Source organism: Neoarius graeffei, chromosome 18 (genome assembly GCF_027579695.1).
Source record: "Neoarius graeffei isolate fNeoGra1 chromosome 18, fNeoGra1.pri, whole genome shotgun sequence".
Lineage (NCBI taxonomy): Eukaryota > Metazoa > Chordata > Actinopteri > Siluriformes > Ariidae > Neoarius > Neoarius graeffei.
The window spans coordinates 30,659,885-30,686,093 of NC_083586.1; the positions used below are offsets into that span (position 1 = coordinate 30,659,885).

A 26,209-nucleotide genomic window follows, 5' to 3' on the forward strand; every position below is an offset into this window, starting at 1 on the left:
TCTGGCAACGTTGCCGTTGTGAAGTCGTCTGGATGAGTAGAACGGATTTGTTTACGATGACGTCACAACCACATGACTGTGAGTGCTTCACGCTGGGTAGAAGTGTAACGAACTCGATGTGAGTTGTCAACAAATCCTATAACTTGGTTCATGAAACGCGCTTACAAAATATTTTCACTGTGAATATTTATTGTGTAATGGTGCAAAGTGAGAGAGAGAGAGACTCTGCCCTTAGGGCAGAGTCAATCCCGCCAGCAAAAATGGGGAAAAAAAGGAGCGATCTCACCTCTTCAGATGTTGGTTTAAGTCCTACAATACATTCCTCAAAAAGGGCGTAGAAGAGCAAATTAATCCATCAACGTGTAACATTCAATTTATTCCGGACCATTAAAGACGCCGCCTTCCGCGTAGAATCATACGTCATCCTCGCCTCCATATTGGATAGGTCAAAGCGGAGAATACAGATTCATGTGCTGCGTTTAACTGAACCAACAGGTTTACCGTCCAAACGAGATCACATGGGATTACCTTTCACAGGTGAGACTGGAAAAATACTTTTCATTGTATTTGGTCATTATAATGTAATTTTACGAACAGATTTTCCTGACTTTGTGGCTAATATGAAATCTCGCGCATAATAGTTTGTGCATGCGTCCTTACTACTTCTATTGTTCTGGTGTCTCCGAAGGGACCGTCTTACAGCGCCCCTAGAGGTGTGGCATGTGTATTGCATCGTTTTCAGCAAGCGTTGCGTTGCCATATGGACCTGATATTTTACTGATCGTTGCCCATTTGGATGCGATATATTTTTAAATAACATCTCATTGTCGTGTGGATGTAGCCTAAATTAGGGCCACCTGACTGACATCTGTTTTTTCACAGAATGAATGATCTCACTAATTAAACTCCACACTGCTATTATTTTGAACACATCCCTTTCACTTAATTATTCGATTACACAGACTCAGGAGCATGCATATCATGAATGTTGGGTCTGTTGGTTTTCTATGACTCTACTACACCTACTGGTAAATTATTTGCCATGTAGTAATATAATTTCCACCAAAAACAGTGATTTCATCTGGTTAGTCGTGTTGGACCGCTATTATTTTGAACACAAGTGTACGTGAAATGAGCAGTCTCCTAGCTGACCTCTGTTAACTCTCCATCTCCTAGATTACTACACACCAGCCATGTTGGGCCTGAAGACAGACCAGGAGGTGCTGGGAGAGCTGGTGAAGGTTAAAGTGCCAGCTGTTTGGCAGGCCATGGTGAAACACGACGTTATGTGGACACTGGTGGTGTCGCGCTGGTTCATCTGCCTCTTTATTGACATCCTACCTGTAGAGGTAAGAGTGTGGACATCGTGTCCAAAGTGAGAAACAAGATGGGATGAAGATGTCGAGGTGATGCGATTTATTGAGATGAGGAAGAAGAGCAATCAGTTTTGTTTTTTTTGTTTTTTTTCTCTTCTCAATATATGAATCTTGTGTAAGAGAACAATAATAAACACTTCCTGTTTTAGAGTAATGGGAATCACTATACTCCTGCAGAAAAATTGTGATGTAGAACAGCGTTTTAAAATCCAGACCCTGGCGTCTTTCTGCACCAACATTGTAACATGATTCTTTTTGTAATAGTTGATAATTCTCCCAACATTACGCCATCTTTTGAAGAAGAAACTGCACAAATTGTTGAAAACCAGATTCAGAAATTTATTTGCCATTTTGTATGCACTGACAGTACAGTACATAGGAATTTTTGTGCAAAGTTCTTAGTCAGCAATAAAGGGGGGGGGAAGAAATTAAATTAGTAAAAAGACAAAGTGCAATAAAATACTCACTATAGAATACGTTAAGATACAAAAATACAAGTAAATAATAGAAAAACACTAAGGCGCACATGTAACTCATATTAGCATGGTGTACCAGATGCATTCCATTCAGCTAGCATGATGCTGAACAAGTTGAAGACGAGTTCAATATCATGCTAGCTGAAGAATGTATCTAACAGACCATGAAAAAAAAAAAGAGCCTATTATACACTTCATATCTGCATTCTCAAAGGCCAGCGCTACCTTACCTGCGAGTTAGTGCGGCAGTCCAGTTACCTTCCAGCCAGTGTAGCATTCATCACTAGTGTTGGTGAAGGTCAGTGCTAGCTTACCTGCGACTCAGTGCTGTTTAGTGCGGCAGTCCAGTTACCTTCCAGCCGGTGTAACATTCATCACTCGTGTTGGTGAAGGTCAACGCTAGCTTACCCGCGACTCGGTGCTGTTAGTGCGGCAGTCCAGTTACCTTCTAGCCGGTGTAGCATTCATCACTCGTGTTGGTGAAGGTCAACGCTAGCTTACCCGCGACTCGGTGCTGTTAGTGCGGCAGTCCAGTTACCTTCTAGCCGGTGTAGTGTTAGCAAAGGCCAATGCTAGTGCAGTTAAGCCAAATAATAATATTTATTTATTTTTTATTATTATTATTATCCCCCCGTGTAATAGATGTATCACGTTCATTATGTCTTCTTATTAAATCAAGTCATTAGTTTTCTTTTGTTACAGACATGTAAGTGTTTTTTCCTTTACCTGACATGTTTCGACAGTGTAACTTCCGTCTTCCGGAAGTTACACCGTCGAAACATGTCAGGTAAAGGAAAAAAACTTTTACATGTCTGTAACAAAAGAAAACTAATGACTTGACCCCCCCCCCCCCCCCCCCCCGTGTAATTTACTTGGCTACTTTTAAAATCAACATCAAGAGCTACACGCAACGGAGCGACCGGTCAGCCAAAATTCCCTCAATTTTCCACTTTTAATGAAGCAAACCTCACGGCCATGTTTGTTTACAAATTGTCAGTCGCTTTTATGTGTCTGACATGTGACGTCATGTTGTCTTGACAACATGCAATATAACAATACTGCACACTCATTGTCCATTGGGTAGAGTGGTGCAGTACACATAGGATAAGCGATATAATATTGCATGCTATCAAACCAAATGAATGAAACCTGCTAGAAGGGAATAGAACGCGTTTTTATTCCATGGGGGCGTGTCCTGTATGTCTAATAATATTGCATATGAAATGCCTGCTAAAAACACAATGTAAAACAATGCTGCTTTCATTTAAAAATATTACTCTTTTGAGATTAAGTAGACCTTCTTCCCTTCTGTTATGTGTTTTTGCCATCACTCTGACTGTGGCTGGGAAAAATGTGCTCTGTGTGTGGTGATACTGTCCCGTCTACAATGTCTCAGGTTGCATGTTGAGTATTTTTTGTTTATTCCTGAGCAAAGAATGAGCTGGGTGGTATGTGTGTCCCTAAAGATGCTCTGTGCTTTTATCCTACAGCGTTGTATGTAGTGTCCGTGGATGGCAGGTCAACTGCAATGAACCAATGTGCAGTCAGTCAATGCAGACAGTCAATGTGCTGTCTTATTTAAATTTTTTTTTGTGGCTTTTTTTTTTTCCCCTTTTCAAGACTGTTCTGCGCATATGGGACTGCCTTTTCTACGAGGGCTCCAAGATCCTATTCCGTGTGGCGCTCACTCTGATCCGTCACAACCAGGTCCTGATCTCTCAGGCTCAGAACCTCCCGGACATCTGCGACCGTTTCAAACAGATCACCAGAGGAGCCTTTGTGGAGGACTGCCACCCGTTCATGCAGGTAGGCTTTGGCTGTGACCTACCTGTAGCTACCAGTGGCGGCTGGTAGCCTTTCAAACGGGAGGCTGGTCGGTTACGATATTTCCAGATTTTAAGAGAAAAAAGAAAAAAAACATCAATTTTGCCCATACTCTTGCCTCTGATCTGGCTGATTGTTGCCAGTGTCACAAACTGTGAAATAACAGGTTCTTTTGGCCCATTAGCCTACTGTCCAATATACATGATGGTGGTGTTGGGGGGGAGGGGTATATTTTAACATTTTATATTATAAAATTGTGGCATGTTGTTTAAAAATTGATCATTATTGAAAGCAGCTCTTTGTCAGGAACCTCAGCAGTAACAGCAGAGTGTTCTGGAATAGGCACAAGCACTGACCTTGGGGAGCCAAACATAGAGCTGGGTGCCACACATTTCATTCAATGACACTTTCCCTATATTTTACTTATTTTGACTGAGAAATGTTTTATTGACAATTTTGATAACCCTTCACTTCTAATCCAGGTCTGTAGTGTGAAATGTTCTCGGCTGTGTTTTTGTTTAAAAATGTTTTCCAAATTGTAGCTGTGTTTAATTAATATCCAGAGAAATATATGACTAGCCCCCTCAAGTTCAAGTTCAGTCACTCAAATAAACGACATTTCTGGAACTAAGATAGCAAACTTGACAACACTATATTTACACTTTATTTACAATGAAAATATATACAAACTAAAAAAGCTGGTAGAAACCGTATGTAATGAATGAAATCGAAATGTAAGCTGATCTCTTACAATACACCACAGCACTTGCGAATCCGCATGGGACTGAACTGAGATTCACCGCTGCCTGTCTATAGTTGAAACGAGCTGTCAATCAAAGAAAATATCCGGCCGCTTTCACCAATCACCAGTCTCCTCGCGGAAACTGCCATGTCCCTCCCACTGTGAGGCTTGGAGTCCGTGGGCGGGCGTTTTCGCAGTGTTTGTCCAATAACCGTCTTGCATTTTGATATTGAAAAGCGCAGAGCTCCCAAATGCCATTGAAGTCCACTGAGGCTGGGAGTCCGGTGGGCAGGGGTTTTTGCAGTATTTGTCCAATAATCGTCTTGCATTTTGATATTGAAAAGCGCATAGTAGAGGTCTGCATGGGACAGAATTTTCAGTCCCGCTCCCGCAAAGAATTATGATTTTCAGTCCCGCTCCCGCCCGCAAATCCCGCATGATGCAGATGTTCGCGTTATTTCTCACGAAAGTTCTTGTCATTGGCTTGGGGAATTAAACATGCTGAGCTTAGCTGAGCTCTCCACTGACCGATCCTTCATTTATTGTAAGTTTATTGTTTAGACTCTGACATTCTGCTGACACGTTCCAAGTTGAGCGCTGCATGCGCTCATGATTGACAGCTCTCGCTTTGATTGACAGCTCTCGCTTTGTGCACTCGCACTTCCCGAGTCTGTGGCGTTATGATTCCAACCGCGATTTCATTCTCCTCTCATATGAAGTGCTGCGCAACCACAACCAGCTCCTCAGATTATACACCGTCTATTTCTAGCTTTAAATTGAACAATCTGTGCGATACACAGTCCTTTTTAATACTAGTTAATACTTTTTTAATACTTAGGACTAATACTCTTGACTTTTTAACGGTAAATGTACCTCTTTTTAAAGCAGCACTTACTTCTGAAGCACTGTGAGCTTCACTAGAGGAGCTCTGCTCTTCTGCCATGATCGGAGATCTCAAACACGGAAGAGCGGAAAGGAATCGGAAACGTACGCGAGATTAGACCACATCCGCAAATTTAGGCATCTTAAAATGTTTTTATTAATGCCAAATAAAATATCCAGCACAAATTATATATGGGGGGCGGCACGGTGGTGTAGTGGTTAGCACTGTCGCCTCACAGCAAGAAGGTCCTGGGTTCGAGCCCCGGGGCCGGCGAGGGCCTTTCTGTGTGGAGTTTGCATGTTCTCCCCGTGTCCGCGTGGGTTTCCTCCGGGTGCTCCGGTTTCCCCCACAGTCCAAAGACATGCAGGTTAGGTTGACTGGTGACTCTAAATTGACCGTAGGTGTGAATGTGAGTGTGAATGGTTGTCTGTGTCTATGTGTCAGCCCTGTGATGACCTGGCGACTTGTCCAGGGTGTACCCCGCCTTTCGCCCGTAGTCAGCTGGGATAGGCTCCAGCTTGCCTGCGACCCTGTAGAAGGATAAAGCGGCTAGAGATAATGAGATGAGAAATTATATATGATAGACATTAAAATAAAATTTATAAATTATTAATTTAACACGTTTTTAGTTAGCAGGATTCCAGCTCGTCACCTCTCCCGCCCGCACCCGCATTGTGCACTCCCCCTCCCGCCCGCAATGAGCTTTCAAAATTTGTCCCGCGCCGCACTGCTTTGCGTCGGGTCCTGCGGGACTCCCACGGGAGTGCAGGGCTCTAGCGCGTAGCTCCCAAATGCCATTGAAGTCCACTGAGGCTGGGCTGCATCGCACTGTCACGAGGGGGAAAAACTCATGCACGCGTTAGGCGAACTGGGGAAAGTTATAACGGAATGATTTCGCACTGTAGTTGGGTTGAGCACATATATTTCTATGATTCTGGATCTGAAATAGCAATGTTATAAGGTCGGCTATAACATAAGCCTAGCGCAATTCATCCTACACGATGTTCGTCATTTTTAGAGGAGGCTGAGCCTCCCTCGTTGTCTTAGAGCAATCGCCCGTGGTAGCTACACAATATATCGTTTGTCAGTTATTACCTCATCACTGTCCTTGGCAACACTGATGTGGTATTGGTGTGATCAGTAAATTATTTTGTTCAGATTAACAGTGAGATGTCTGGTATATGGGTATATAATGTCACTCAGTGATTACCAACAATAAAGTGAACTGATAAACAGTTTGTCAGCCCTGCTCTACGCCGTCCGTCAGCGGAAAGGGACGCAGCAGATATTTGACACCGGTAGTGTGCGTTTTATCTAGCTTTCCTGGCATTTTTAAACACTTGACTGACTACTTGACTTGTAGGAGTGTGTTTTATTGTTACGAGTCTTTGACTCCTTGTACGCATCGAATATAAATAAAGCTATAATGGTGGGGACCAGAGCCAAACCCCCCCCCCAAGCATATATTAATCTGCTTGGTCTCTTAAATGCTGACCTTATGTATGCAAGTTAATACAAAATCTTTGTCGTGTTTATTTATTATATCCTCTACAAAGAGCTTTTTTTTTGGGGGGGGGGGTATAGGAATCATCCTGTCCATGTGTCTTGTAAGCACTCCTCCTCCTCACCGGTTTGATGAGACTTTAAACACTTGCAGTATACCACCTGAAGATGTGCATGTAGGAAAACAATCCTGGTCTGATGTTTTTCAAAGGGGAGAGAATTCATTTCAACTTATTCCCTTATACATGACGATATACGATGACGGGCTCGTGTGTGTGTGATTCTATAGTGACTTTACTCACAGTTTACACTTGAATCCCTGCAAGTACACGATGTACTTCGAAGGGTTTCGAATGCAGAAAATGTTTGTAGAGGCTAGACTTTCTTTTTAAGCAGTTTTTCCATGCTTGCATTCCTCTTGTGTGGCAGCCTTACTAATTTTCTAATCCAGCTCTTTTCCTGTCTTTTCTGCAGAACATTTTTAAAGAACCCGGAAGCCTCTCCATGGCGACCATCACCAAGCTGCGGGTGGTGCACCGAGCACGGATTATGGCTGAAGAATCTTGACTCGGCCCCTAACGCCTCAAACATTCCAGACTTGTCCTGTGGGCTGTTTTTTTTTTTTTTTTTTAAAATCTGATGGCTGAAACTGTTCCCAACCTGATGAATTATTAAGTGACGGTACAGGGAAATATATTTAGAACCTCAACACTAAACTACACTACAGTAAGAAACCAGGCTTTGTGACCTCCAGTACACTTCATATTTAATTATATAGACTAGTAAGTAGTTAGTAAGCTGAGCGACCACTTTTTTTTTTTTTTTTTTGGGGGGGGATGACTGGCACAAGACTTTACAGGTATGAGCATGATGTAGCCTTTCCTCCACAAGCTTGTACAGTTATTTGTTACCTTGCACATTTTTCTAGATGGACCATTTTGGGATCTATCAGATTTTGATGACTTGTTACACCTACTGTGAAATAAAGAGCTTGGTACTGTTGCATTTTTACACTGGGTACACTTTTTTTTTTTTTCTCCTCAAGGATGTTTGTGAAATGTCAATTTCCTGGACCAACAACTTATCAGATTAGTTCTCTAGACACCTACAATCACTTTATAAACACCAATAGAAGGAAGAATTTTCTTGTGATACAGTGCTGCACTTTCTAATTAGCTCCTAATTGTGTAGTCAGTTTTCTAAATGAAAAATAATAAAGTGAACTGGATTAAAATCAGCACCTGCATGCGTTATGTACTTTTGTTACTGTCCACCTCTGCTTCACTACATTTGAAAGGCAAATATTGTACTTTTCGCTCCACTACATTTCTGTCAAGGTCCTCGTTACTATGAAGCAGCTTTGAAAGTGGATTTTTTTTTTTTTTCTTTTCTAAAATGTGATGGCTTTACGTCTCGGCAGCACCCGCGAAAATCATTCGGGTCACGTCCTGTTCGTAGACCGTAAAATCAAGTTGTGATTTCTCAGCAGCGTTATTTAACACGATCAGTTGATGGCAGAATGGAAGGAGGCGGTTCTTCTGGGGAATGAACGCACTCATGGCTTTACCCAGAACCCATGTTTCAGTTTTCTGAAAGGATTAAAGATTCCTTTCATTTTAAATGTTTTTGCTTTCTTTGCTGAAAATGAACCACATCACAGCCTACAAAAACTCGCCGTCCAACCTGCGGAAGCATATTGAGGGATATAAAGGTTTTACTCCAAGAGAAAGCTTGTAATGAAGTTGTCTGTGCTTTTAGAGCTAGCGATAACGTCGCAATAGCTATGCAGTCTGGTTAGTCAAATGACTTTCTATGGATTTTCCTGCCAAGTTGCCGTAGCCTTGTCCACGGCTAACACTTACACATAGCTAGTTAAATTGAACACTTATCTGAAGTACTTTCAGAAACATTTTAGCATAATCTTGCCAAATAAACAGAACTCTTTTTAGTAGCGTTAGCTACCCAATATGGTTTCGAGTTTGAAAAGGAGTTTGCTAGCATGGCAGGTGGAGCTTCACTGACTAGCTAGCTTAAACCACCATGATACACAGCATGTGTTCATGTTTCTGTCTTTGGTAACAGTGTTAGGTTTTGTAAGCGTTGTGGCAATAATAAACAATGCGTTGATGAATGTACTTAAGTATTTTAAGTATTAAAAGTTAAAACTTTGACTTGTATCAGAGCAACATTTGACCAGTGGGATCTGTACTTTGACTTAATGAAGTCGGGTACTCTGTCCACCTCTGTACTTAGGACAACCTGAGTCCATATGATCATGTGTTCTCATGGGGTGGGGGGACAATTTTACCACAAAATTTTACAGAGCATGTGTCAGTGGACAGACAGCTCCATACTAACCGCCTGAGTAAGAAAACTTTCATGGGTTGAACTAATGTATAATTGTAGTCTGCAGAAATATTAAAAAATCAACCAATGGAGCGTGTAAGTTTATACAACTGCTGGATATAAAATTAAGGCTAATTAAAAGCATTTTACTTTTCTAAAAATTAAGTAAAATGTAAATCATTGATCTGGTGAAACCTGTGAGATAAACATTAATGGAATGAGTCTCCAGTGTCATGATTATCTGCTATAACCACTACAAGTGATCACAGGAATAATCAATACAAGATTATTAAACTGGGCGGCACGGTGGTGTAGTGGTTAGCGCTGTTGCCTCACAGCAAGAAGGTTCTGGGTTCAAGCCCCGTGGCCGGCGAGGGCCTTTCTGTGCGGAGTTTGCATGTTCTCGCCGTGTCCGCGTGGGTTTCCTCCGGGTGCTCCGGTTTCCCCCACAGTCCAAAGACATGCAGGTTAGGTTAACTGGTGACTCTAAATTGACCGTAGGTGTGAATGTGAATGGTTGTCTGTGTCTATGTGTCAGCCCTGTGATGACCTGGCGACTTGTCCAGGGTGTACCCCGCCTTTCGCCCGTAATCAGCTGGGATAGGCTCCAGCTTGCCTGCGACCCTGTAGAACAGGATAAAGCGGCTAGAGATGATGAGATGAGATTATTAAACTTCTAGACTTTTTTTTTTTTTACATTAATTTCATTTACAACTTTCCATATTAAGAGCCCCAGCATGGACACGGGGAGAGAAAGATGTTCTTTTGTAAGGTTTCAGTTTTGCCATTTAGATTTTCACAGCATTAACCACTCGGTCACTTCAGCATTCAGTGACGTCAGTGCAAACCCTCTAGCAGGAGACAAATCTGATTGGTCACACTGTCAAGAAACTGTAAATGTTAGCAAAAGTTAAAGTTGTGTAAACTCTGTTGGCAGGGGCCGACGTGCCATTTCAGAAATATAGGAGGTGCATAAAGTGTTTATGTACATTTAGGCTTCACTACAACCTTGTTTCCATGGTGCCGAACTGACCCGGCAGTACACGGACTACAGTGTGAGATCTCAAAAAGCGTCATAGAACTTTAAATAAGTGCTCAGCTGTGGCTTTTCACACAAGTGAGAGAACTCTGAAAGGAATACTTGGCACAAGAGGATATCCTCATCGCATAAGTTTGTTGACCTGACCCGGAAGTACCCCCTCCAAGGTCACTTCCGGTGCCCTGTAACACTTTCTTGTTGTGTTGGCAGGTAATTTTGCTCATTTCTAGAAATAAATCCTGAAAATGAGCAAAAAATTATCTGGCAATACACTGCGAGAAACAGGGGTACAGTAGCTTCTGTCCCCCAAGATACAATCTACACTAATGTACTCCCTAGGGCACCTTTTCAGGGCCAAAAAGGTGCGTACATGTTCCCAAGCAGTATTTAACAGGTACTCTAAGTACCTGTAACAAGCCGTTGTACTCCTAAAGGTACAGCGATGTACTTTGTTTTCTGGGCGTGTAGAACAAGACTCTTTATTTACTTGACTCATGTCTAGAAACAGGTCGCAGTAGTCTTACAGTTGGTTTGTTGTGATCTTGGAGCTGGAAATGCTTGATAAACTCGACTCCAATATCTTTTCGCTTGTCGTTTTCAGTGTAGTGTAGATCTCGGCTTCTCCACAGGCGAGGTGGTATGATGCAATGCGGCAATCCAGTGGAAGATTTACTTCTTCAGCGTTATACATGCAGAGATATTTGTGTAAATTATAGAACACAGCAGGACAAATAAAGTGTTCACTTCATTTATTGGCCTGACCACCACGCATTAAAAACGTCCTCTACAAAAATAAAAGATCAGATCACTGCTGTTATATATGAGCAAACCTTCAACCAAAAGAGATCAGACAAAGCAAACACAATCAGCTGTACAGAATACAATGAAGGGAACAAAAAAAAAAAAATCTGAATGGCAAAGCGCACACACACACACTGAAATTAGATACTTTTCTTTGACTTTTGTCCTGGTCAGTATTTCATGAGAAAGGTTTCATTATGTGCTCGAGATGTTGATAATATCCCTGAAGATAATTTCAGAGTCCTCAAAATGTTCTGTACACCGACAGCTGCTACGCCCCACGTTATGTAACTCCTCCCCCTGAAAAGTATCTCCAGTTAGGTTCTGCTACAGGAGCTGTAGTTTTCATATAATGCAACATGAAAAATTAAACTGCATTTGAGGCTTAATTATTGGTCAGCTTTGTTTGAGAAAACCTAAAGTTTAGGCCATTATCGAAAGTGACTAATCAGCGTATGGAGTCAAAAGGTCATGCTGTTGATTAGTATCACTCAGTGCGTTTACATGCACATAGAGAAAATCAAATTTCTGCCGTTGCTCGACTGAAATCGAAGTTCTAAATGCCATGGATACACCTTCGCTCGGCTGAAATCGAAACGAACTGGATTTCTCGTAATCGAGCTACACGACCTGGATTATGCGATTGTAGCCGAGCTACTTAGTGCACGTAAACCCTATCGATCTACGTAGTCGAGCTACTTACTTCAGCACTGCCCCTTCCTGAAGTGACGAGACCACAAGCGAGAAACACAACAGCCTCGGTCGGCATGACAACAGTAGTAGAAACGTGCACTTCTGGAGCAATGAGGAGATAGAGTTCATGCTCATTCAGCATCGTTCTTCTTGTAAACACAGAACTGATAACTTTGTTTATACTCTTGAATAGCTCTTCATGACGACAACCGGAAGTGTACCAACACGATGGGGCGTGTAGCGCCACCTGTGGCTCGGGTGCACAATGTACCTCACACAATAGCTCGATTTTCTTGTGTGCATGTAGGATTGGATTTCTCTGGCACCCCTGCTGGGACCCTTAGCTCGATTACCGACAGTAGCTCGATTTGGATGTGCATGTAAACGCACTGACTGGGTGAGGAAGTAAAATAGCGTGTGTACAGATGATCAGTTTTCCCTTTTAAATCAATGGAATAGCCAGAAAAGTTAAAAATGGCCACCATTTAAAAAAAAAAAAAAAAAAAAAGTGGAAAGAATATTTAGACAAAAAAAAAAACCCACCCACACACACACACACACACACACACCACTCTTACACGAACCCAATCCACTGAAGGCCTAACCACACGTCAACGCTGAGCAAGACGTCTTTGGTGCATCACACCTAAGGATGTGAAACGGGTTCTGGATGGTGAATCGGACGAAGTGCGTTTTAATATTCACCAAAGCAGACCAATGACTGAATCAAATTGCTGGCAGTATGTCCTTTTCTAAACACGTCAAGAGAGATTCGTGTCGACTTGAGCGTAATTACACCACCCTGAGAACGTTTCCTAGCTAAATTCCTCCGTGAGAAATTGCGACAAAGACAGCAAGAATACGATCCAAGCCTCAACTCAACCGAGAGGAAATACGAGACAAGCGCATCAATTATTTAACCTGAGCGTGTAAGCGGTTCGTCATTCGATGCCGTTATCCTTCAAGCTTGGTATCAGGCTCAGTCCGTCTCTCTTTTAGGTCATACGCACCCAGACACACTCGTGTGGGTCAGGTTAGTCCACATCCCCACCCTTCCATCTTGAATATCTGTGCTATAAAAATCAAAGGCTGGTTAATTCCAGAGTAGAGATGTTTGAAACTTCTTAGCCATTTTATAACTCACATGGTCACTTGTAGCCTTACAAGCTCCATGTGAGTAGTTCTTCCACATACTTAATGACCTCTTAGAAGCGAGCAGATGTTGATCCAAAGAAGTCAGCCGTGATCACTAAAACAAGATTAAATCATAAAAAAAGGATCCAATTAAAAATGGAAGCCAAATTTTGCTCGACCTCCATCTAACGTGCAACATTTATCCTCCTCCTCCATCATCTGTCCATTTTCCATGCTGCTTCTCCACTGCAGGTCACGGATGAGCTGGAGCCAATCCCAGCTGACATTGGGCGAGAAGCGAGGTTCACCCTGGACAGGACGCCAATCTCGGGGCTCACACACCTCACATTCACGCCTGGGGGGCAGTTTTGAGTAGACTGTAGGATGAAACCTGAGCAGGCACGGACAGAACATGCAAACTCCACACAGAAAGGCCCCAGTCAGCTGCTGGATTTGAACCCTGTTGTATTTTGTTCCAAGTGTATTTACCCATCAGCCCACTCTTCTGTTATTCACTACGTAATATTCACTTGTCATGTAACTAACTTTAATCGTATGGAATCTTTTCTTACTGATTCACCAACAACACCGAGACACGTGTTGATGTTCCCAACAATCTCGTTTCTAACGATACATCTTCTGCATAAAGCCCAAGTCATTCGCTAGCTTCCATGCTTGGCATCCCCAAATCTTCTCTTGACTTTGCCTTTTGTTTGCATTCCCATGTTGAAAGCATGATCTATTCGATTTGAATGCGTCATCACTGTTGAGAACATGTAAGCTAGCGAGCCAAGTGCAAAGGTGGCTGTTGCTGTAAAGTTAACGGCGTAATGTTCTATAAACCCCAATCCATCACTTCCCGGTTCTTCCACCTAGTTAAATAGTAACTATCAGCTTCCAGCTACTCGCGATGTTATTCTCCCCCACCCACTCATTCTAGTAAAACTGGTTTCCTCAGCTACAGCTGAAAGTACTTCTTCGATACTTGAGAAAGCTTGACGTCACCGCAAACAGCGATGGGTAGAATATTCACCTCCAGCTTCCGTAATCAGGCTTCTCAACTGTCCAATCAGCAGCCTGCTTCTGAATTACGAACCATTAATCTGCGTTCAATTCAGAAGCAAGAAGAAATGTCATTTTTCAAGTGCAACACATATTCAAGCCATAAAAGTAGGCTTTTTTTTAAAAAAAAAAAAAAAAGGGGGTTAGCCATGACGGTGCATGTTCTTTCCCTTTTTTACCAACAAGCTAGCCAGCTAACATGACCATGAGTTTGAGCTATTTACTTTCTCAAAACTGCATGGCCAGTGTTAGAGATTTAACCAACTAATGTAGCTGTGTTGATCATTTTATTTACTTTTGACAGCGTGTCATGTGCTGAACTCGGTGTTTGAGACCTTCATAAACTTTCCAAGTCGAGAGGGCGTTTCCTTTGTCAGAAGAGGGAAATCGGAGGTACAAGCTTTAGCGTTAACTAATCCCAAGTGGAGGAGTCAGGGTTTATTGGATTAGAGGTGGGGGGTGGGGGTGGGACATGGTGCTAGAGTGGCAACACTTCCCTCTGTTTAATGAGGAATTACTGGCCCATATTTTAGATTTAGGCTGCCACCTACTGTACAGGTGTCACTGGTGACTCCTGCAAATCCACATTTCAACAGGAGTCGGTCAGTTAGCAATAATATTTAGATGCCCATTTTTCTTATGTAATCTAAGAGTAGGGGACCGAATGAAGATATAGAGGATATTGCATGGTTGTATGAAGATATCTTTGAGTGGTGAATGTATATTTCACGAGTGAGTGAAAATATTTTCAACACGACAAAAACTTCATATCTTCATGCAACCATGTAACGTTCTTTATATTATATGGACACTTCCACCAAAAAAAAAAAAAACCCAGGAGTTAAATCAGAAGAGTTTTAATTTTGAACCAGTTCACCATTTTGACAGAGCACGTATAGTCAGCAGGAAAACGCTAGGAGTGACATCATCGGAGTGAAACGTCACTCAGCTCCATGATGTATTTCGTATGAAAGATGAGTTTTTCCAACACATGATAAACTTCATACCTTCAAGCAAACATGTGATTTTCTTTTTATTATATAGACTCATTCACAAAGTACCCAAATTTATCATAATTCATTTCCTCATGAGCGACATAGAGAGATTTGGGTCACGGTTTTGGTTCTCCATGTCCCCGGATGTAGCTTGTATGAAAAATACGAATGGTGTATTTCCCAGTAAAACACTTGGTGTCCATATAATATAAAAGATTTAACAACCTGGGCGGGGGAGAAAAAAAAAATTATTCTCAAAGCTCTCACATATGCAAAGTATAGTCCTAATCAGACAATAATGGTTTAGATGGTCTGGTAGCCAGCGTGACTTCTCTTCCTGCCGATCAAGTAGGCGATGAGGACTATGAGGACGAGGCCAGCCAGACAAGCTCCGACAATGATGGGCACCAGCATGTTGTCCTTCTGCATTGGACATACATCAGCTAGAAAGAAGCAAAGAAATGGCACATAAAAATGATACCAATTATTATCTGGACACTGTGTTAGAGTTGCATTATTCAGCCTGTGGGTTAGAACACTTTGGATATTCTTGAATCTGATTAGTCAGAAGGTGTCTATTTTCTATAAACAGCAGATTTGACAGTAGTGCTGGCTACAGTGATCACATTACATTAGTCATTTAGCAGACGCTCCTATCCAGAGTGACGTACTACGAGTGCAAGTGTCAGGTGCACAAATTCCTAAACAAGAACGTTCTAGTGCCAACTGAACAAGTGACCGAATAAGACTTGGTGTAATATTCTGTTGAAGTAACAAGACTCAGCAAGCAGCCAAGGGGGAAAAGAAAAAAAAAAAAACCCAAACAATTCAACCATACAAATGAGCTGAAAGTAGAGTTAACTAGAGGAAAATAAAACTCCAACAGCTAACCCCAGGCAAGACAGTACACAACCTGGGCTGGTCAGGACCGCTGTGTGATCATACAGTGGGAAGGGACGCAGGAGAGGTGTGCGTCTTCAGTCTGGACAGGGAGTCAGCAGTTCTGACCTCAATGGGAAGGTCATTCCACCAACGTGGAACCAGGACAGATGGCAGTCTTGAGCGGGCTGGGAAGAAGAGGAGGAGAGAAGGAGGAGCCAGGCGACCAGAAGCAGTGGAGCATAGGGATCTGAATGGCATGTAGGGTCTGATCAGTCTCTGGAAGTATGCTAGACCGAACCCCTTGACTGCCTGGTACGATAGCACCGGTGTCTTAAATTTGATGCGAGCCAGTATTGTAGTTGAGTCACTAAACCTCAAGTCCCCAGCGTTCAAGTCCAAGTCAAATCATGTTTTTTTAAAAAAAAAAAAAGTCTGAGTCGAGTCCAAGACTCCGACTGCACCGTTTGTCAGTGGCTGTTTTAGCGCCATTAACATTAGTTTGTTCCTGAACATGACCTATGAACAAGTGAATGTGCTTCTCTTTATCAGGGAGAGCAAAGTATTCTACCAGAGATGGTTGGGAGACGGATGCAAGTGCAGGAGGTGCGTTTATTAATACAAATGAAGACAGGTGAACGATCCAGAACGGCAGGCAAAATAATAAAACAGTGAGACAGGCAACAGGTCAAGCGAGGCACAAACAGGCTCACGTAGACTCGGCAGAATCAAAAACGAGAAAACAGGAAACAAGGCTCGGTAATGTATCAGCAACGCGACTCAACACTTCGCAAAGCAAGTGTGCTTTCACAGTTTTTAATAATCGGGTGCTGATCGTGCCTTAATCCTGTGCAGGTGCGAGTCATTTACGGTGCACATGCGCTGTCTAGTGCGCCCGAGAGTCTCTCTGATGCACGCGCCAAGGCACGCACTCTTACACGAACTTTGTACAAAAATTAATGTAGATATAAATATCTTATGCCAAATTATTACGGCACGTTACAAAAAAAATAAAGAAAAAATCCGAGTCCTCGTCTCAGAGTCCGAATGCAGTTAATGCACGAGTCCGAGTCATCAGTGCTCAAGTCCAAGTCGAGTCACAAGTCGGACTCAAGTACTACAAGCCTGATGCGAGCTGTGACAGGGAGCCAGTGAAGGGCAGCAAACAGAGGGGGTGACATGGGAAGAACGAAGAAGGTTGTAGACCAGGTGAGCTGCAGGGGTCTGATGGCAGAAGCTGGAAGGCCAAAGCAGGAGAGGATCAGCACTTGGACCAGGAGCTGAGTAGAGGAGGTAGTGAGGAAAGGGCAGATCCTTCAGATGTTCTAGAGGACGAAACCTACACGTCCGGGTCACTGCAGCGATGTTCGCGGAAGATAAGAGTTTGTCATCGAACACAACCCCAAGGTTCTTCACACTGGGTGAAGGTGACAGAAGTCCCCCAGAGGGATGAAGAGATCCAGGGTGGAGAGGTTTTAATCGTTATTGTTTCCATACAAAATTACACAGGGACCTGCATATCAGACACTCACCGTAAGACGACTACTACAACAAAAGGCTTATTACTGTTCTTATGGTGGAGCTTCATCTCAGGAGAGAGAGTCTTGAGGACAGGACTTGGCACTCTCTCAGTAACATGGCAAGAAGCGGTGGGGTTACGATTGTTTATAGCTGCTATAACTTATGCAGATGTTCCACATCATTAAATGCAACTATAAACTTGTAAATAGCGTGATGTGTTCGTTAATGAAATGCACTGCTATGACATCAAAGGATTAAAGTCACAGCAACAGGAAATCACATCACAGACACCCTTCAGCACCACAACTGCTCGTCCAGAAGAACAGATCGCATCTTAATGAAAATCACAGCCTAGTGTGACTGAACACAGATCACTCCGACAGCGACCCAAATCAGGTTAAAAGGAGTGTTAGGAGCTCTGGTGTACCTGGTCCAAACTGGTTGTTGTGGATGCCGAAGGGCTGCACCTGCAGGTCGAACGTGTTGAGGGTGAAAGTGCTGACCACCGGGAGAACCTCCTCAACGCTGCACATGTAGGAGTGGCCCAGGGTTCCCTGCATGTACTCTAGACTGCTGTTGCCGACGTGGACTGAGGCTGAAGAGACCAGAACACACACCCAGACCAAGTTACAATCAAGAGCTAATGGCTGATCATTTCCTAGAACTTATAACTACATTATATACACTGCATATGGTAACCAGTCACATGGACACATTTTAATGAATAAAAACATGTCTACTTGCTCTGTAACCATTTTTTAAAACAATTAAACCAAATTAGATTCCGGTCCCCCCCCCCTCCAGAAAACTGACTGGACAATTACTAAACAAGCCATAATGTAATTCTCCTATTTTATATTAAACTTTGGTCAAATATCTGTCACATTTTGCATTTTGTGCAATTTTTTTTTTTACCTTGTGCAATACCAGAAAAATTCAGCTGAAATCAAGCCATTTGAGGCAAACTGGTCCGCCTCTGAAAAAACTTGGCATTTGGATTTCCCGGCAAACATTGATTTTCGTGACATCGCGTGCGGGACGCCTCCTTCTGAATCCTACGTCAGCGCTGGTTTGTTTATGAGAAAACAACCTGGTGGTTTTCTGCAAATTTCTTCAACGTTATCGCGCAATTATTAAAATGGTTAACAGATGTATCGTAGGAAGGTGTAGCAACACCAATCATGATGGGAATAGTACTCATCGTTTCCCAAAAGACCCGACAACGAGAGAGAAATGGGAGCGCTTCTTGCGAGGCACCCGGAAAAACTGGCAACAGCATCATATGTGGGGCTCACTTCATAAAGCCCGACGACTTTGAGAACCATTTGCAGTTGGAAATGGGCTTCAAGAAGCAACTTGATCTGAAAAAAGACGCAGTTCCATCTGTTAGAATGCCCAAAGCAACACCGTCGCCAAAGGAGCCAGCCGTGTTCGTCTCCCCTGACAGAGGTCGAAGTGCCGCATCCACTGACGCCCTCGAAGCCGAGGACCAAGCAGAGCCGAAAAAAGACCAAGAAACTCGGCAATTCGCAAGTTGACTGTTGCCAGGGTAAGAAATAAGAGAGACTATACTCTAAATTAGGTGTTCCTGTGTTTGTCTCTCAGCCTGCTGGCGGATCCGCACGTGACATCACGAATCTGGATCAATATGGCTCCAGACTCCCTTGGGATTTTTCCAGACGCGTTTTATTTTATTTTTTTCTGCTGTAGACAGATGGCCTTGTGCAAAATTACCCTACTGGACGAGTGTGTAAAGGGACATACTTTCATATATATATATATATATATATATATATATATATATATATATATATATATATATATATATATATATATATATATAAAAAAAAAAAAAAACAAAAAAAAAAAAAAAACACTAAATTGGTCCAGGATATGCACTTTAAAACTGCAAGGAGAGCTTTAAATATGGGTTATAATTAATAGTTATAGCACCCTGGTATGCATGCATGCATACATACACACTTATAAGGGGGAGATAACGCTCCCACTGTGCTGTACAGGAGACCACGTTGAAGGAGTCACGTGTATAACCTGGACACTCATTTTTGAGCCAAAAGACTTACAAAAATAGTCAGTCATGATTTCTCATAGGGAAATAATAATACAGGAACTCTTCATACCGGTGGGGGGGGGGGAACGACTTCAAATATCATGCAGTTTAAAAAAAATAAATAAATCAAAATGCATAAATTGGCTCGAACAGTTTTAACAAAATTTCATGGAGATTTTACCCAGGAAAAACTATTCGAGCCAGAGTACTGATAACACACTCACTCAAATGTACCTTGTAAGGTTATTTAACCTGAGAAATAAAAAAATAATAAAACACTATTCTATTTATAAAAACATTTATGAATTGAAACTACAGGAGTCACTGATGCATAAAGTGTGGAACATGGTTGTAATTTTGTTGGACAGACTATGACTTTCACCTTCCTTGCCGCCACTACACACATCCCAGGTGTCTCACGCAGTGACGTGTGTCTGGAGAGCCCCATGGCCTAGTTAGCGCAGTCTTAACACGTCCAAGTAGGAATTAGCGGGCACTTGTTTCACGCATAACAGTTGGACGGAGGGTTACAATTGGACATTTAAATCCAAATAAAAGAAACTTATCAGAATTTTTTGCCAAAAAACACTCGACAGCAGTCAGATTTATATCCGTTTAATAAGCATACACCTGGCGTTTATCCATCCGTTATCTGTAGCTGCTTATCCCGTGCAGGGACGTGGGAAGGCTGGAGCCTATCCCAGCTGACTACGGGCGAGAGGCGGGGTACACCCTGGACAAGTCGCCAGGTCATCACAGGGCTGACACAAACACAGACAACCATTCACACTCACATTCACACCCACGCTCAATTTAGAGTCACCAGTTAACCTAACCTGCATGTCTTTGTACTGTGGGGGAAACCGGAGCACCCGGAGGAAACCCACGCGGACACGGGGAGAACATGCAAACTCCGCACAGAAAGGCCCTCGCCGGCCACGGGGCTCGAACCCAGAACCTTCTTGCTGTGAGGAGACAGTGCTAACCACTACACCACCGTGCCGCACCTGGCTTTTATTTTATTTTAAAAATAGCCTTTTAAAACACTATCTGAACTTAGATGGACAGAGGATGTTACGCATGCGATGCAATTTTTGATCGGTGCTCACGTGGAGTTGGGAAGAGTTACAATGAAAATATTTTTCCAGTGTTTAACTTCGAGTTTAAGCCTTTCCATGAGTACACTAGAGTAAAATTTTTATCTTATTAGGAGTGACACTTCATTGAAATGCCCGCACCAACTCTGTCACAAAACGGGTTTCCGAAACAGCGCATTATTTGACGAAGACATTGATTTAAAAACCCACCCCCACAATATACTTTGCTCATTTCATCAATACTATCTAACAGACATACAATGACCACAAAAATATATTTGGGTTTTATTTCTATTTATTCTCACTCATGCTACACAACCACAAACCTGCCCTATGCCATTTGTAACCCCTGATCGTAGAAAGAGCCATATACAGGTGACTGACTCGGCCATTTAAGAACATTCCATTTCCTTGCCTTAAAGTGCACATTCTGGACCAATTTCATTTTGTTTTATATGAAAGTATGTCCCTTTACACACTCATCCAGAAGGGTAATTTCGCACAAGGCCATCTGTCTACAGCAGAAAAAAATAAAAACGCATCTGGAGCCAGATTCATGACGTTACCTGCGGAAGCGCCAGCAGGCTGCGCGAGCTCTGCACGGTTTCAGTGCACAGCCTGTGTAGACCAAGCACTCCCATTTCTCTCTCATTGTCCGGTCTTTTGGGAAACGATGAGTACTAATCCCATCAAGATTGGTGTTGCTACACCCTCCTACGATACATCTGTTCACCATTTTAATAATTATGCGATAACGTTGAAGAAATTTGCAGAAAACCACCAGGTCGTTTTCTCATAAACAAACCAGCGCTGACGTAGGATTCAGAGGGAGGCGTCCCGCACGCGACGTCACGAAAATCAATGTTTCCCAGGAAATCCAAATGCCAATTTTTTTCAGAGGCGGACCAATTCGCCTCAAATGGCTTGATTTCAGCTGAATTTTTCTGGTATTGCGCAAGGTAAAAAAAATTGCACAAAATGCAGAATGTGACAGATATTTGACCAAAGTTTAATATAAAATAGGAGAATTACATTGATCTTGCTCCTGAATTTACCCGTGATATGCCCTTTAAAAGGGGGGGGAATCTGAAAATGGTTAACGCAAAAGTGTTACACTTAATTTTGAAAGTCTACATCTTGACTGATTTATTTCAAAACCATTGTGGTGGTGTACCAAAGCAAAATTACAAAGAGCATTTCATGGTCCAAATACTTATGGGCCTGACTGTATGGGTGGTGTTTAAAAAAAAAAAACTCCCACCACAGGTGCTTCAAAACACGCTGTATATTTATATAAGAAAAAAAAAAGGTTTTATGAAGTCAAACAGTGGGTCTTTTATGTAGCCTGTGGCTGCTAGTATCTTCTGTGTTGTACACTTAAAACACAATGACAAACTCTTCCTTGGAACTACACCTTGCCAATTTCAATTAGTCACGTAAAGTTGTATTACTGCCCAAGATGGGGCTTCAAGAGATGCCTTCATCCCATAGAAGACTAAACTATCGCTGTTCGAAATAAAACGCATCCAATTTGGTGTGAGAAGGCTTGGTGTCAGTCAGCTGAATGGATCCAAATGCAATTGTAAAAGGAAGTGGAGGTTCCTTATCAGTAAAAACACACACAGTATTAACTATTACACGGGACACTATGGTACCCTCCCTCTTCCTTACCCGCCATATCTTGCCAAGCTGCTGACATATTCAAGGCGCTGAGCTGATATTTTTTGGTGGTGGTGTTCTGTGGAAATGAAGACAAGTGTTAGAACTTGTTGTGGAAGAGCGAGGAAGAAGGTGTGAGGACAGGTTTGTGCGAGTGTGTTTGAGACCCTCACCAGTGTGAACATGAACGTGAGGTTGGCGAGATCTCCAGTCAGCAGCAGAGTAGCAGTTGTAGATTCACACGACCCAGAAGACGACGTCACATTAGGCTGCACGTTCACCACCACTGCAACAGACTGGAATTGTATCGAGGGCAAAAAGTTTAGCCATTACAAATCAGTGGTGGTCAAAACATTCACTATACACAGTATCGGACAAAAGTCTGGACACCGCTTCTAATTCAATGGTTTTTATTAATTTAAAAAAAAAAGCGTCAGTTCATGTCTTAAAGTAGTGATGGATGTTTCTCTTTACTTAGTTGAGCGGTTCTTGACATAAGACGGATTACTACGGTTGTAGAATAGGACCATTTACTTTATTTATTTACTGTTTGATCTCAAATGCGTGAAGGAGGAAAGAAACTCGCCCACTAATTAACTTTTGATGAGGCACACTTAACTGAAAAGCATTTCAGGTGACTACCGCATGAAGCTGGTTAAGATAACGCCAATAGTGTGTAAAGCGTCAAGGTAAACGGTGGCTACTTTGAAGAATCTAAAATATCAAACTTTCTTTTTTAAACACTTTTCTTTCCCACATAACATATGGAACGTAGATGGAATTATTCCATAGTTTTGATGTCTTCAGTATTGTTCTACAATGTAGAAAATAGTCAAAATACAGAAAAAACTCTGAATGAATACGGGTGTACAAACTTTTGACTGGTACTGTATACTCACCACATTGAGTATAACAGAACGACATTGTAGAACCCAGATATACTACACTATATGCTGTCAACCATTGTGTTAAACTGTATTTTGATACTCTTCCACTTTATGGCCAAAAGGTCTGTAGACACCTGAGCATCACACCAATATGTGGTTCTTCCCAAACTGTTGCCACATATATGAAGCACATGATGGTACCGCGTCTACGTATACTGTAGCTTTACAATTTTCCCTTCACCGGAACCGAGAGGCCCAAACCCGTTCCAGCATCACAATGCCCCTGTGCACAAAGGGAGCTCCATGAAGACATGGTTAACCAACGCTGATGAAGGCGGAAGAACTCGAGTGTCCTGCGCTTCAACCCCACTGAACACCTTTGAGGTGAACTGAAACTGGACTGCAGCCCAGACCTCATCAACATCAGTGCCTGAGCTCATTAACGCTCTTGTGGTTGGAAATCTAGTGCCAGAAGAGTGGACGTTATTAGAACAGCAAAAGGAGATTAAATCTGGAATGGGATGATCAAAAAGCACAGGAGTACGAGGTCCACAAACATTTGGTCATATAGTGTATATTAGGCAAGAAAACGTAGGGGATTGGATTTTTTTTCCACCTTCGAACATGTTACGAAAATTTTAATAGTATTAAAATGATGCACTTTTTGGATGGCTCAAGCGCACACATCTGGGGAATAATCCAAGTACATGGTTCAGTTACCTTGGAGTAAGTGATAAATTTGAAGATAGTCTAATGGTTAGAGAAGCCGCTTTGGAATAAAAAGGTTGCCGGTTCAAGCCCCTGGACCAGCAGGAATGGCTGAAATGCCCAAATTCCCAACTGCTGCCCAGGCTGTGTTGTACATCACTCTGGACAAGAGCGTCTGCTAAATGCCATTAAACGGGAACTGAAGTCATTTTTAAACTTGCTTTATTTCTTAATTAACGTGTTATTCAATTACGTTTTAGTAACCTTATATCGTGACTCGTATTGGCAACTAATTGCAATTAAATATTATACTTATTGGCCTGTTTAGTTTTTAGCCGTGTTGAATTTAGTTCGTTTGGTCCACAGCGATCGCGCGAATAAGCGACACCTTTCACGAGGCTTTGAAACGTGATGTGTCAGCGCCGCCATTTTGAAAACTGTTTCCCCAAACTAAATATTGCACAAAAACGAGTTTAAATGATTACTACTGCCTACTTTTTTCAAACTTTCCTGATTGCTATCAAAACAAACAACTCCCGGCTTGATTACATCAGCATTCGAAATCCACCAGCCGACTGATCCGGCACGCTTTAATTGTGCGACAGTAATGACGCGAATACCAGCACGATGGACTAGTGTCTGAAAACTTTTTTTTTTTTAAATCATTTTACCAATGAGCTCACTATATAGTAATTCCCTATATAGGGAGGAGTAGTGAACGAGTGAGTGAGTGATTTCGAACACAGGGTTGGTCATTTTGATTTCCGCTGTACGTTTTACTTCCGTCCTACGATGTCTCGCACAGGTCTCAACGAATCTCGTTTACGGCCATTGCTTTGACATATGGACTGATATATTACAGAGCATATGTCAAACACTCATAACTTGCTATAGCAGCGACAAAATGGCGATCAGAAACGCATTCCTATATTTAATGAGATAGAGTTTTGATTAAAGGAGAACTGACGGCAAATTTTTAATGTAATATAATCAAAGAGCCCCATGGCTTTGTTTTGTTAGGCGAATGAAGCCATAGGGCTCTTTGATTAGGAGGGTTACCACTTACTCAGAGTTAACTTAACCAGGTTTGTCACTGAACCACGTACTTGGAATACCCCCTGATATTATGAGGGCAAAGAGTTGGTCTATGCCCATAAACATTGTTCGGATTGCCAATAATTGAGGTTGTAGTGCACATTATGCCAAGGACAAGATGACTCCCCTCCCCCCGCAAAGACTGAAGTCATTTCTGTGTCCTTACTTTATTCTGAGATTTGGAGACATAAGTGACATTCAGCTGCAGCCCCATTCTGGCCCGAAGACAGACCGTGCCGTTGGTGCTCACGCTGTAATTGCCAGGCTCCGGGTTAGATGGTGTGACGGGGGTAGTTGGAGCGATAGTGGTGGTTGGGGTGATGGGTGTAGTCGTGGGGATAGGTAGATCAGCTGAACAGACCGTCTCTGAAAGATGCAAAAAACATTTAGCTCATTACACAATTTACATCATCATACAAAGACTTTAAATAAACTTAAAAAAAATGATGTGCAGCGAGATCATGTGCCTAAGAGACACCACCACACTGATCACAAAGTCAAGGAAACAGGATTAAGAAGACACCACTATCACTATAAACAGCAGAGTGATTTAACAGCACTCCAGTACCGTTAGTACTCAGGTTGGCGCTGGGCATGTAGGCCTCCAGGTGGATGTTGAAGAATGTGATGTTCACTCCAGGGCCTCCCAGATTGACTGAACTGGAGCTCTGACATTTGTAGGTGGTGTTGAGCACTGCTGAGATCTGAGAGCTGTTTGTACTCAACACCATAACCTCTGCACAGATCAGAGACACTCACGTTAATTTCAGCCAACAGTCACTTGGTCTTTCAGTTTCAGAGAGCCTGTGCCCACTGTAGCCTCAGGTTCCTGTTCTTGGATGATGGTGTACTGTTGTAACCCATCTGCCTCAGGGTTCGACATGCTAGACATTCGGGGATGCTTTTCTGCTCAGCATGGTTGTAAAGAGTGCCATTTGTCTCACTATAGTGTAAGAGGCTCACTATTGTTTGTTTTTATAGAACAGCATGCCCCATAATGCTGTGATCATCACTCAAGTAATTATAAATGACTTGGGACTAAAAAAAAATAAATAAATAAAAATAAAAAGGAACCGAAGGCAATTTTTATCATCAAAACTCCATTTCTCATTTTATTAAACACAGGAATGCATTTCTGATCGCTATTTTGTCGCTGCTATAGCAAGTTATGAGTGTTCGAAATATGCTCTGTAATACATCAGTCCATATGTCAAAGCAACAGCCGTAAACGAGATTTGTTGAGACCTGTGCGAGACATCGTAGGGTAAAACATACAGCGGAAATCAAAGTGATCAACATCTGCCAACGTTCCCTGTGTCCGAAATCGCTCACTCCTCACTATATAGGGAATTACTACATAGGAGGACTATATAGTGAGCTCATTGGGAAAATGGAAAAAAAAAAAAAAGTTTTTCAGA

General features: G+C 42.3%; 2 protein-coding genes across 3 annotated transcripts in view; one reads left to right on the forward strand and one right to left on the reverse strand.

Moving 5' to 3' along the window:
• Positions 1 to 8,041, forward strand: part of grtp1a (growth hormone regulated TBC protein 1a) — a 57,285-nt gene extending 49,244 nt beyond the window's left edge. For both annotated transcript variants that reach the window (XM_060899482.1, XM_060899483.1), the window contains 3 exons: positions 1,177 to 1,349; positions 3,473 to 3,658; positions 7,279 to 8,041. In XM_060899482.1, coding sequence (XP_060755465.1) covers positions 1,177 to 1,349; positions 3,473 to 3,658; positions 7,279 to 7,371 — 452 coding nt within the window. In that variant the 3' untranslated portion in view covers positions 7,372 to 8,041. The remainder of the gene's footprint in view (positions 1 to 1,176; positions 1,350 to 3,472; positions 3,659 to 7,278) is intronic.
• Positions 8,042 to 10,921: 2,880 nt separating this feature from the next.
• lamp1a (lysosomal associated membrane protein 1a) overlaps positions 10,922 to 26,209 on the reverse strand; it is a 32,611-nt gene continuing 17,323 nt past the window's right edge. The window contains exons 4-9 of the mRNA XM_060898670.1: positions 25,360 to 25,527; positions 24,958 to 25,157; positions 22,275 to 22,397; positions 22,114 to 22,180; positions 17,702 to 17,869; positions 10,922 to 15,317 (exon numbers count right to left, since the gene is read on the reverse strand). Coding sequence (XP_060754653.1) covers positions 15,178 to 15,317; positions 17,702 to 17,869; positions 22,114 to 22,180; positions 22,275 to 22,397; positions 24,958 to 25,157; positions 25,360 to 25,527 — 866 coding nt within the window. The 3' untranslated portion in view covers positions 10,922 to 15,177. The remainder of the gene's footprint in view (positions 15,318 to 17,701; positions 17,870 to 22,113; positions 22,181 to 22,274; positions 22,398 to 24,957; positions 25,158 to 25,359; positions 25,528 to 26,209) is intronic.